General features: G+C 37.8%; 1 protein-coding gene across 3 annotated transcripts in view; it reads left to right on the plus strand.

Annotated features, from left to right (window-relative positions):
• Nucleotides 1-13019, plus strand: part of LOC102398396 (centromere protein P) — a 236723-nt gene that overhangs the window by 36214 nt on the left and 187490 nt on the right. For 2 of the 3 annotated variants that reach the window (XM_045165131.1, XM_006063106.4), the window contains exon 4: nucleotides 54-142. The exons of the other annotated variant lie outside the window; for it this stretch is intronic. In XM_045165131.1, the coding sequence (XP_045021066.1) occupies nucleotides 54-142 (89 nt within the window). The remainder of the gene's footprint in view (nucleotides 1-53; nucleotides 143-13019) is intronic. 3 annotated transcript variants of the gene reach the window in all.

Raw genomic sequence — 13019 nt, forward strand, 5'->3', positions numbered from 1 at the left:
CTGTGCTTTGATACAAAAAAAAAAAAAGCTTTAATTTTTTGTTCTTATTTTAGGATAAGGAGAGTTTATCTTCTGTTATTACTGACCTCAGCATAATAATGGAGCCCACTGAATATTCAGAATTGAGTGAATTTGTGTCTAGGTAAGATATCTACTTCTTTTTATAAAGATATTTCTTTCAGCTTACAATTTTAAGTTTACCTGTTCTTTTTCTTGATAAGTAAATATCAAAATACCTCTAAAAGCGTAACACCAGTTTTGGTCCTGATACGTAGGCACTGTGCTAAGGGGGAAGTGAAGTGAAGTGAAGTCGCTCAGTCGTGTCCGACTCTTTGCGACCCCATGGACTATAGCCAACTAGGCTCCTCTGTCCATGGGATTTTCCAGGCAAGAGTACTGGAGTGGGTTGCCATTTCCTTCTCCAGAGGATCTTCCTGACCAAGTGATCAAACCCAGGTCTCCCGCACTGTAGGCAGATGCTTTACCCTCTGAGCCACCAGGGAAGTTAAGGGGGAACATGACATCTGTTAGCAACTGACAGGAGGGCAGAGTGACTGGGGGAGTGTTGGATAAGATGCAGTTAGCAATGTATGTAAGGTCCACATTATGGATTTTGGAGCTTGACCATAGTCCTATGACAAATGTGAAGGTATGGAAAGATTTTAAACAGAGCCTAAGCAAGGCAAAATTTTGACATCTCGGAAAGGATTGTTCTTGATGTTGCAGGGAGAAGGGATTTAAGGGGTGCAAAATTGGATACAGGAGGATCGGTGACTAGCCCATTAAAACAGTTCAGGGAAACAGAAATTTGTAGTTTGGACTAGACAAATGGTGGTTGAGATAGAGGACTGGGTAGATGGGGTATATTTAGGAAGCACCATTGAATAGGCATGATATTGGTTGAAAAAGAGGGGTCAGGAATCACTGACAAATGATAATTCCTTGATGATGGTGATTGCATTTGTTGAGATAGGAAAAGTTGCAAGAAGAGCATGTCAAATGAGATTGTGGCTTCAGTTTGGACATGTTGAACATAAGTGCCTTTGAAACACTAAAGTGAAAATAAGAAGTAGGCAGCTAAGAAGAGATAAGTAGTAGATATAAACACTGGGGTTTTCCACCAGTGGGTAAAGTTAAAACTTTGAGCAAGAATGAGATTGCCTGTGGAGAGAATATAGAAAATAGAGAAAGGACTGAAACTGAACCTTGACGAATTCTAAAATGTATGTTGAATAGATTTGAAGGATCCTGCAAAGGATTTAGAAAACTGAAAGATGGGAGGGCAAACCAGGAATTTATTGTTGACCTTTGACAATTGGATTAACAATTTTTCTTACACGTCTTTAAAGAAATTCCTCCAGTGTCTACTGGAGTACATAGGTTGTGAAAAGAAGTCTGCTATATTGTTTTTGTGTATGCATGCATTTTGGGGGCTGCTTTCCTATCTATTTTTTTTTTTTTTTTTTTTTGACAGTTTCTGCTATTTCTAGAGAGTGTTTATGTGAACATTTCTAGCCATATCTTTTCAGGTACTTTTTGTGTCCTGTTCTCTTTATTCTTCTCCAACTCTGATTACTTATATGTTAAAACATTTGATATATTATGTCATCTTCAAGTTCTGAAGACCAGTCTGCAATGAGCTCACTGAAGGGATTCATCATCTCTAAAGTAATGTTGTTTTTATTTCTAGTGTTTTCATTTGATTCTTAATTTTTTCTCTCTGCTTAAATTCCCCATTTTTTCATGAATATTATCTAGCTTTCTTACTAGATCTTTTAATCTATTAATCATAGTTATTTTTTTCTTTAATGTTTATTATGGACATTTTCAAATATAGGTTCCTCCTGCTTTCCAAAAATAGAGCATTCCTATGAAACCTTTTGTAAGTCAAAATAGTGTAAAGCAAAGAAGCTGTTACCTCTGGACAGTTTCTGCTAATAGATGTGCAGAATAAATCAAGATATAGCACAGATAGTCACAGACACAGTTCAAAGTTTGATGCTGAGATGCTGAGTGTGGTTTCTGGGGAAGGAGCTTGATGGTACCAGTCTCGCTGCTCAGGGTGCATGTTGGCTTGCTGCAAAACAAACCCTGAATCCTGTTTTCACTTTTCACCTTTTTTCGTAAAAGTGAAGATTCTTTTCAGATTTCTTTTGATTAGCAAGAAGAGGTAATAATATAGGTCTTTGGTAGAAGTAAAGTGATGTGAGTATTCCTTGCTGGCTCAGTGGTAAAGAATCTACCTACCAAAGCAGAGACATGGGTTCTGGTTTGGGAAAATCCCACATGCTGTATAGCAGCTAAGCTCGTGCACCGCAACTATTGAGCATGTGCTCCGGGGCCCAGGAATCACACCGACTGAAGCCCATGTGCCCTAGAGCCCATACTCCACAAGAGAAGCCATTGCAATGAGAAGACTTCACATTGCAATGAAGAGTAGCCCTTGATCCCTGCAACTAGAGAAACGCCTTCATAGCAAGGAAGACCTAGCACAGCCATAAATAAATGACAAGTGAAAGTGAAAGTCGCTCTGTTGTGTCCGACTCTTTGCGACCACATGGACTATACAGTCCATGGAATTCACTAGGCCAGAATACTGGAGTGGGTAGCCATTCCCTTTTCCAGGGGATCTTCCTGACCCATGAATTGAACCGGGGTCTCCTGCATTGCAGGAAGATTCTTTACCAGTTGAGCTACCAGGGAAGCCCCATAATTAAGTAAATAATTTAAAAATAAAAAGTAAAGTGGATTGACTCAAACTTTTGAGAAGTGGAGGGATACATGGATCTATAAAAATAATAGTATAATTAACCTGCAGCCACATTACTCTGCCAACAAAGGTCTGTCTAATCAAGGTTATGGTTTTTCCAGTGGTCATGTATGGATGTGAGAGTTGGACTGTGAAGAAAGCTGTTCAATCCCTGGGTTGGGAAGATTCCCCTGGAGAAGGAAATGGCAACCCACTCCAGTATTCTTGCCTGGAGAATCCCATGGACGGAGGACCCTGGCAGGCTACAGTCCATGGGGTCGCAAAGAGTCGGACACGACTTAGCGACTGAACTGAACTGAACTAGCAGCCACCATTCTTATTCTTTCTCTGTGATTTTAAATCATAGTTATTTTAAAGCCTGTATCTGATATTATCAACATTTGAGTCATCTTTGAGTTCAATTCTGGTGACTACAGAACTATTACTATTAGTTACCATTAACTAATAATAATAATAATATTACTATCACTATGTTACTGTTGTCACTATGAACTATTGTCTACAGTAGTTCATCTTTTCTTGAATTTCTGTGTCTCATAATTTTTTTATTGACTGATGGACTTCAGTAAATGTCCATCTATTGAGGGACATTTCAGTAGAGACTGAGACAAATAGTATTTATGCCCAGAAATGAGCACATTTCACTTATCAGGCTGTTAGTATGGGGTTTAATTCAAGGTAGTCAGCAGTTGAGCTGGTTTGGGGTTTTTTTTTCTTTTATTAACTTTAGTCACTAAAGATTTCAAATTCTTCCAACAGTGAATTCAAACTCAACTTCAAATTTAGTTCTTCCTTATGTTTGGAATAGATCAGTGTTCTAGCTTCACTCTCAACTTTTAGTAATTCCTGTACGTCTGTATCTCAGAGGGGAATGTTTCTCCCTGCACTTGACACTCTCCAGCAGTAGGTGTCGATACTTGTTACTTGGTGCTAGGCTCATGGTGGGAACAAAGGGAGATTTATATTCCATGGTTCATCCTTAGTATTGGGCAGATCCTATGGACCTGCACCTTGGGGATTGGGAACACAAGTTTTCCTGCTCTTCCCAGTGCAGCCAAACTCATCCTGGGTCTGGGGTTGGTCTTGGGTGGGAGAGAGTTCCTTGTCCTTCCCCCTCCCCACTCCTGTGGTGACAGGATTATGCTTGGTTTTACTGTAGGATCCTGCACCCAAAAGATTTTGTACCCCTCCCATGGAACAGAGGTATTTAATTTCTGTCTTTCTTTACAAAGCAATGGATCTTTCTCTATGTAACCTGAGCATTTTCTGCCCTTCCCCCAGGGTCAAATGGGTTTGACTTTTATTCCTTCCTTGGAAAAAAGGGATTTTTTTTTTTTTTTTTTTGCATTGCTTTCCTGCTGCTTCTTTAGCAATTTATAGTTTTGGCTTCCTACCAGAGAAAAATTCTGGCTTCATTTTGAACCCCAGCAGCAGCTGATCACCTCTTTGTGCCTGTGCCAATGAGGGGAGCTCTTGCTGGGCTCCTGCCATGATCTTTCTGGTGGAGTCCTTTTGTGCCTGGGGTTCCCATCTGTTCCAAAATGACATCTACCCCACAATTGTCCTTTGAGAATTCACTGGAATTTTAGCTAATTTCTTGTTACCCGCTTGTATGGTGGCTCCTTCCCTCCCATCTGTTTAACCAAGGGTGAATAGTTTATGTGTCCTGTTTCTCCTTTGAGGAAGAAAAATGTTAATTTATTTGGTTGCCTTGTGATTCAGATCTTTGATGGGCTCAAGAAAGATTATGATTTTATAGATTATTCAGATTTTCCATGATTATGGCCCTCTCTGCAACTTTTTACGTTTTTCGTAGAAGTGGTTCAGTTTTAATTTTCTCTGATTCTCAATCTGGAATTTGGGACATTCTATCTTTTTATCTTCTGTATCTATCTTACTCTTTATATTTTCTGTCCCTTCATATCTTTGTGCTTATTTCTGATTGTTCCTCAGATATGTATTTTGGTGCAGTAATTATTTCTTAATTTTCTGACTAGTCTTTTTTAAAAAACAATTATTGGAGTGTAGTTGATTTATAATACCAGGCTCCTCTGTCCAGGGGAATCTCCAGGCAAGAATATTAGAGTGGGTTACCCTGCCCTCCTCCAGGGAATCTTCCTGACCCAAGGATCAAACCCACATCTCTTACATTTCCTGCATTGGCAGATAGGTTCTTTACCACTAGTATCACCTGGGAAGCCCATTTTATATATAGGAGTGTGTATGTCAATCCCACTTTCCCATAATCTGCTCTTAAACCCCTGTCCATTGAGTCTTTTTTTAAAATTGAAATATAGTTGATTTACAGTGGTAAGCCAATCTCTGCTGTACAGCAAAGTGACTCATTATACACAAATATACATTCTTTTTTATATTCTTTTCCATTATGGTTTATCACGGGGTATTGAATATAGTTCTCTGTGCTATGCATTAGGTCCTTGTTCTTTGCATCTACTAACCAACTCCCAGTCCATTCCTTTCCCTCCCCTCTCCCACTTGGCAACTGCAGGCTGTTCGTTATGTCTGTGAGTCTGTTTCTGTTTTGTAGATAGGTTCATTTGTGCCATATTTTAGTTCCCACATATAAGTGATATCATGTGGTATTTGGCTTTCTCATTCTGACTTACTACACTTAGTATTATGATAATCTCTAGTTGCATCCATATTGCTGCAAATGGCATTATTTCATAATTTTTTGTGGCTGAGTAGTACTCCCTTGTATATGTATATCACATCTTTATCCATTCATCTGTTGATTGATATTTACATTGTTTCCATGTTTTGGCTATTGTGAGTAGTGCTGCTATGAACACAGTGGTGAATGTATCTTTTTTTAAGATGCATTCTCATTTATTTATTTTTGGCTGGGCTGTGTCCTCATTGCTGTGTGGGCTTTTCTAGTTGCAGCATGCCAGTCAACTCTCTTGTGGTGTGCGGGCTTCTCATTATGGTGGCCTCTCTTGTTGTGGAGCACAGACTCCAGGGTGCGAGGCAGTTTTGGCTCTCCCATTCTAGTGCACAGGCTCAATAGTTGTGGCACACAGGCTTAGCTGCTCCACGGCATGTGGGATCTTCTCAGGTAAGGAATCAAACCCATGTCTCCTGCATTGGCAGGCAGATTCTTGACCACTGAGCCACCAGGGAAACCCCCATGTATCTTTTTTAATTATAGTTTTGTCCAGGTATATGCCTAGGAATGGGATTGTTGGATCATATGGTAATTCTATTTTTAGTTTTCTGAGGAACCTCCATGCTGTTTTCCACAGTGGCTGTACCAACTTACATTGTTACCAACAGTGTAAGAAGGTTCCCTTTTCTCCACACCCTCTCTAAGGTTTGTTATTTGTAGACTTTTTAATGATGGCCATTTAATGATGTTGTGAGATGGTACCTCTTTTAATTTTTATTTGCATTTCTCTAATAATTAATGATGTTTGAGCATCTCTTCCTATGCATTTATCCATGTTGTTGTTTAGTCACAAGTCATATCTGACTCTTGCAACTCTGTAGTCCACCAGGCTCCTCTGTCCATGTTCTTGCTGGATTTCCCAGAAAGAAGTGGGTTGCCATTTCATTCTCCAGGGGATCTTGCCGGACCCAGGGATTGAACCCACATCTCCTGCAGTGACGGACAGATACTTTACCACTGAGCCACCAGGAAATCTCTTTGCTTATCCATTGAGTCTATAACTTCACTGACAGTACTTGTCATTTATAAAAGTTCTATGTATCTGATTTTCAAATTTTCTTATCTTTTTTAAAAATAATCTTTTTTTAATTATTGCTTTTCCATGTAATTATTCTTGGTGATCTCCTTACTTGTATATTCCAGTAAAGGAGATAATTATTGTTTCAAATTGTCTAACCAAGTATTAAAGCCGTCCACTCACCGATCTTTTAACCTCATTGTCAGGACCAGTCATTCCTCAAAGTTCTCTGTGTGACTTCTTTCATAATTTTTCTCTTTTCTCTTCTTTTCTTTCTTCCGTTTCTGTCTTTCCTTTCTTCCTCTCCTTTTTGCTTCCTTCCTTCTTCCATCCCTCCCTCCCTCTCTCCTTCCTTCCCTCCTTTTTTCTCTTCTTTCATAATTTTTTTAGTATGTTTCAATTATCATACAATAAAATTGACTTTCTGTCATAGAAGTCTTGTCAATTTAGCACAAATATAAATTCATAAAACTGTCACTATAATCAGAATAAGGAACAATTCCATAATACTAAAAAACTCTCATGCTGACCTTTTTAGATATGACCATTACTCTTCCTCCTAGGCACTGACTATCTTTGGTATGTTCTTCATCAGTAGAATTTAGCCTTTTCCAAGTGGAATCACATGGTATGTAAACTTTTGAGACTAGTTTATTTCACTAAAGCTAATTCCATTGAGATTAATTCATATTTTTGTGTGTATCAATAGCTTTTTCTTTTTATTATTGAGTAGTATTGCATTACATGTATATTCCACAGTTTGTTTATCCTTTTACTCACTGAAGGACATTTGGGTTGTTTGTAGATTTTTGCTATTATGAATAGAGATGTTCTAAACGTTTGTGTGAAGGGTTTTGTGTGAGTGTAAGTTTTCATTCCTCTTAGGCAGAGATGGGCAAATTTTGATTCACAGACCATTTGCTTATTCTTTTTTAAGAGTCAGGTCAATTTTATTTGGCTGTGCACCATGCAGCATGCAGGATCTTAGTTCCACAACCAGAGGTCAAACCTGTGCCCCCTGCACGGGAAGTGTGGAATCTTAACCACTGGACCACCAGGGAAGTCCCCAGCTACCTATTTTTATAAGAGAGGTTTTATTGAAACGTAGTCGTGTCCATTTCTTAAGTATTGTCTGTAGTTGCTTTCATTGTAAAATATCAGAGTGAATTAATTTTACAGTGTTATAATATAGACCACATTGTCTGCAAACTTGATGTATTTACTATCTGACATTTTAAGGAAAGTTTACTGATTTCTGCTCTAAGATGAATACTTGGGAGTTGGACTGTTGGGTCATATGATAAGCACATGTTTTGTTTGTTTGTTCTAAGAAATTGTCAAGCCATTTTCCAGAGGCTTTTACCATTTTGTGTTCCCACCAGCAATGTATGAGAGTTCCTATTGCTCTGCAAAGTCTCCAGGACTTCGTATGCATGTATTTTTAAATTTATCCATTCTAGTAGAAGTGTAGTAGAATCTCATTTTCCTGCAAATGCTTTTTTTTCTTATATTGCTTCTTTAGGTTGTTTCTCACTATTGTTTTGAGAGTTCTTTACATATTCTGCATACCTGCATACAAGTCCTTTATCATATATGAAATTTCCTAATATTTCTCCCATTTCCATAGCTTGTCTTTTCGTTTTCTTAACAGTATCTTTCAAAGAGCACAATATTTTGGTTTCAAGATCACATTTTGCCTTTATTTATTTATTTTTTTGCTCATGTTTTGATATGATGTCGGAAAACTTGTTGCCTAACCTCAGGTCATGAAGGCTATCTTCAAAATCTTTAGAAATTTTTATATTTTCACCTTTTACATTTAGATCTTTGATTTATTTCCATTTAAGGTAATTGTTGATCTGTTTGGATTGGGCTCTACCCAGCAGTATTTGTTCTCTTTGTTTTTTTCTTGTATTTTTCCCTTCTGTATCTTTTCTGGATTCTTTGAATACTTTTTAAAATTCCACTTTAATTTGACTTTTTTCTATATCTCTTACATATTATAAGTATATATATTAAAATAATATATCTAAATGTGTATTATGTGTATAATATATATATGTATATAACTGGTTGATACAGGGATCACTGTCTACTTAGAATTAATATTTTACCACTTCAAATAGAAATTTTGTACTAAATAGGTTCCTTTACATGCCTATCTCTTCATATTATAGCCATCATTTACTTCTACATACATTTTAACCCCATCAGATAATATTACAATTATTATTTTCTAGGTTTTAATATATTTTAACAGTCTGATATAGCTATGCAGATTTTTATGATTTGGGTTGTTTTTATTTATTTCTCATATTACCAAATTTTGATTCACAGACCATTTGCTTATTCTTTTTTAAGAGTCAGGTCAATTTTATTTGGCTGTGCACCATGCAGCATGCAGGATCTTAGTTCCACAACCAGAGGTCAAACCTGTGCCCTAGCCAAACCTTTTCCTCTAGAATCATTTCCTTTTGAGTAGGTTGAGTTAGACAAATTCTTTTCATCTTCTTTCTAAGAATATCATTATTATACCTTCATTTATTAAAAATTTTGCACTAGATATTGAAATCTGAATTGACTTCCTTCTGGCCTCCATGGTTTCTGTTGAGAAATCTATTCTCTTTGAATCTTTGTTACTCTATATGGCATGTGTCTATTTTCCTCTAACTGATTCATGAAGTTTTCTTTTTAATTTTCAATAGTTTGGTTACGATATATTTAAGCGTGGATTTCTTTGAGTTTATCCTCGCTGTGGTTTTTCTGAGCTTCTTAAATTTGTAAGTTTGTATCTTCTTACCTAATTTGGCAAGTTTTCAGCCATTATTTTTCCAAATATTTTTTTCAATCAACATTCTTTCTCCTTTTCTTCTGGGTCTCTGTCAACATAATTATAAAATCTTTTGGTGTTGTCATACATGTCCCTGGGACTCCATTAATTTTATTTAATTTTTTCCTTCTGTATTATTCCAATTAGATGGTTTCTGTGTGCTCACTACAATCAGGATATTAAACACTTCCATCAATGCAAAAATTCCCTTATACTGTTAACCCATGGCAAAACCTGCTCTGGTCTTCATTACTGCAATTTTTCATTTTATGAAATGTCAAATAAGTGAAGTCGTGTAACCTTTTGAGATCGGCTTCTTTCCTTAGCCTAATGCCTTTGAGATTCATCTGTCTTTTCATTTGTGAGTAGTATTCTGTTGTATGGATAATATTTTATTTATACATTCATCTACTGGAGGACATTAAAGTTATTTCCAGTTTTGGTGATTATGAATAATACTGCTCAGTAGAGGTTTTTATGTGAATTTAAACTTTCCTTTTTCTAGAGTAAAAATCAGAAGTGAGGTTGCTGGGTCACATGATAAAAATATGTTTAAATTTCTAATAAACTGCCAAATTGTTAACAAGAGTGACCATGCCAATTTGCATTCCCACCAGCAGTGTATGAGAGTAACTGATAGTATTTTAGTGAATTAACTTCTGATAATCATTTGATTTTAGACCTAGTACTGGCCACCCAAGACAGACAGGTCATGATGGAGAGTTCTGACAAAACGTGGTCCACTGGAGAAGGGAATGGCAAACCACTTCAGTATTTTTGCCTTGAGAACCCCATGAAAAGTATGAAAAGGCAAAAAGATAGGACCCTGAAAGATGAACTCCCCAGGTCAGTAGGTGCCCAATATGCTACTGAAGATCAGTGGAGAAATAACTCCAGAAAGAATGAACAGATGGAGTCAAAGCAAAAACAACACCCAGTTGTGTGATTGTGACTGGTGATGGAAGTACAGTCCAATGCTGTAAAGAACAGTATTGCATAGGAACCTGGAATGTTAGGTCCATGGATCAAGGCAATATGGAAGTGGTTGAACAGGAGATAGCAAGAGTGAGTGTCGACATTTTAGGAATCAGTGAACTAAAATGGACTGAAATGGGTGAATTTAACTCAGATGACCATTATATATACTACTGTGGGCAGGAATCCCTTAGAAGAAATGGAGAAGCCATCATAGTCAACAAGAGTCTGAAATGCAGTACTTGGATGCAATCTCAAAAACGACAGAATGATCTCTGTCCATTTCCAATGCAAACCATTCACTATCACAGTAATACAAGTTTGTGCCCTGACCAGTAATGCTAAAAAAGCTGAAGTTGAACACTTCTATAAAGACCTGCAAGACATTCTAAAACTAACACCCCAAAAAGATGTCCTTTTCATTATAGAGGACTGGAATGCAAAAGTAGGAAGCCAAGAAATACCTGGAGTAATGGGCAAATTTGGCCTTGGAGTAAAGAATGAAGCAGGGCAAAGGCCAACAGAGTTTTGCCAAGAGAACACACTGGTCATAGCAAACACCCTCTTCCAACAACACAAGAGAAGACTCTACACATGAACATCACCAGATGGTCAGTGCTGAAATCAGATTGATTGTATTCTTTGCAGCCAAAGATGCTTTATACAGTCAGCAGAAACAAGACATGGAGCTGACTGTGGCTCAGATCATGAATTCCTTATTGCCAAATTCAGACTTAAATTGAAAAAACTAGGGAAAACCACTAGACCGTTCAGTGATTTGACCTAAATCAAATCCCCTACGACTATACAGTGTAAGTGACAAATAGATTCAAGGGATTCGATCTGATGGACAGAGTGCTTCAAAAACTATGGACAGAGGTTTGTGACATTGTACAGGAGGGAGTGATCAAGACTATCCCCAAGAAAAAGAAATGCAAAAAGGCAAAATGGTTGTCTGAGGAGGCCTTACAAACAGCTATGAAAAGAAGAGAGTGAAAGGCAAAGGAGAAAAGGAAAGATATACTCATCTGAATGCAGTGTTCCAAAGAAGATAGCAAGGAGAGATAAGATAGCTTTCTTCAGTAATCAATGCAAAGAAATAGAGGAAGACAATAGAATGGGAAAGACTAGAAATCTCTTCAAGAAAATTAGGATACCAAGGGAACATTTCATGCAGAGATGAGCACAATAAAGGACAGAAATGGTATGGACCTAACAGAAGCGGAAGATATTAAGAAGAGGTGGCAAGAATACACAGGAAAACTATAGAAAAAAGATCTTCATGACACAGATAACCACAATGGTGTGATCACTCACCTAGAGCCAGATATCCTGAAATGCGAAGTCAAGTGAGCCTTACAAAGCATCACTATGAACAAAGCTAGTGGAGGTGATGGAATTCCAGTTGAGTTATTTCAAATCCTGAAAGATGATGCTGTGAAAGTGCCACACTCAATATGCCTGCAAATTTGGAAAATTCAGCAGTGGCCACAGGATTGGAAAAGATCATTTTTCATTCCAATCCCAAAGAAAGGCAATGCCAAAGAATGTTCAAACTACCACACAATTGCACTCATTTCACACATTAGCAAAGTAATGCTCAGAATTCTCCAAGCCAGGCTTCAACTGTACATGAGCCATGAACTTCCAGATGTTCAAGCTGGATTTAGAAAGGCAGAGGAACCAGAAATCAAATTGCCAACATCCACTGGATCATCAAAAAAGCAAGGGAATTCCAGAAAAACATCTACTTCTGCTTTATTGACTTGCCAAAGCCTTTGACTTTGTGGATCACAACAAACTGTGAAAAATTCTTCAAGAGATGGGAATACCAGACCACCTTACCTGCCTCCTGAGAAATCTGGATGCGGGTCAAGAAGCAACAGTTAGAACTGGACATGGAACTATAGACTGGTTCCAAATAGGAAAAGAAGTACATCAGGGTTGTATATTGTCACCCTGCTTATTTAACTTATATGCAGAGTACATCATGAGAAATACTGGACTGGATGAAGCACAAGCTGAAATCAACATTGCCAGGAGAAATATCAATAACCTCAGATATGCAGATGACACCACCCTTACAGCAGAAAGCAAAGAAGTACTAAAGAGCCTCTTGATGAAAATGAAAGAAGAGAGTAAAAAGGTTTGCTTAAAGCTCAACATTCAGAAAACTAAGATCATGGCATCTGGTCCCAGTACTTCATGTCAAATAGTGGGGAAACAGTGGAAACAGTGACAGACTTTATTTTTTGGGCTCCAAAATCACTGCAGATGGTGACTGCAGCCATGAAATTAAAAGATGCTTGCTCTTTGGAAGATAAGTTATGACCAACCTAGGCAGCTTATTAAAAAGCAGAGACATTACTTTGCCAACAAAGGTCCCTGTAGTCAAAGCTGTGGTTTTTCCAGTAGTCCTATATGGATGTCAGAGTTGGACTAGAAAGAAAGCTGAGCACTGAAGAATTGATGCTTTTGAACTGTGGTGTTGGAGAAGACTCTTGAGAGTCCCTGGACAGCAAGGAGATTGATCCATCCAGTCCATCCTAAAGCAAATCAGTCCTGAATATTCATTGGAAGGATTGATTGTTGAAGCTGAAACTCCAGTACTTTGGCCAGCTGTTGTGACAAACTGACTCATTTGAAACGACCCTGATGCTGGAAAAGATTGAAGGCAGGAGGAGAAGGGGACGACAGAGGATGAGATGATTGGATGGCATCACTGACTCAATGCACA

This window comes from Bubalus bubalis, chromosome 3 (assembly GCF_019923935.1).
Source record: "Bubalus bubalis isolate 160015118507 breed Murrah chromosome 3, NDDB_SH_1, whole genome shotgun sequence".
NCBI classification, from domain to species: domain Eukaryota; kingdom Metazoa; phylum Chordata; class Mammalia; order Artiodactyla; family Bovidae; genus Bubalus; species Bubalus bubalis.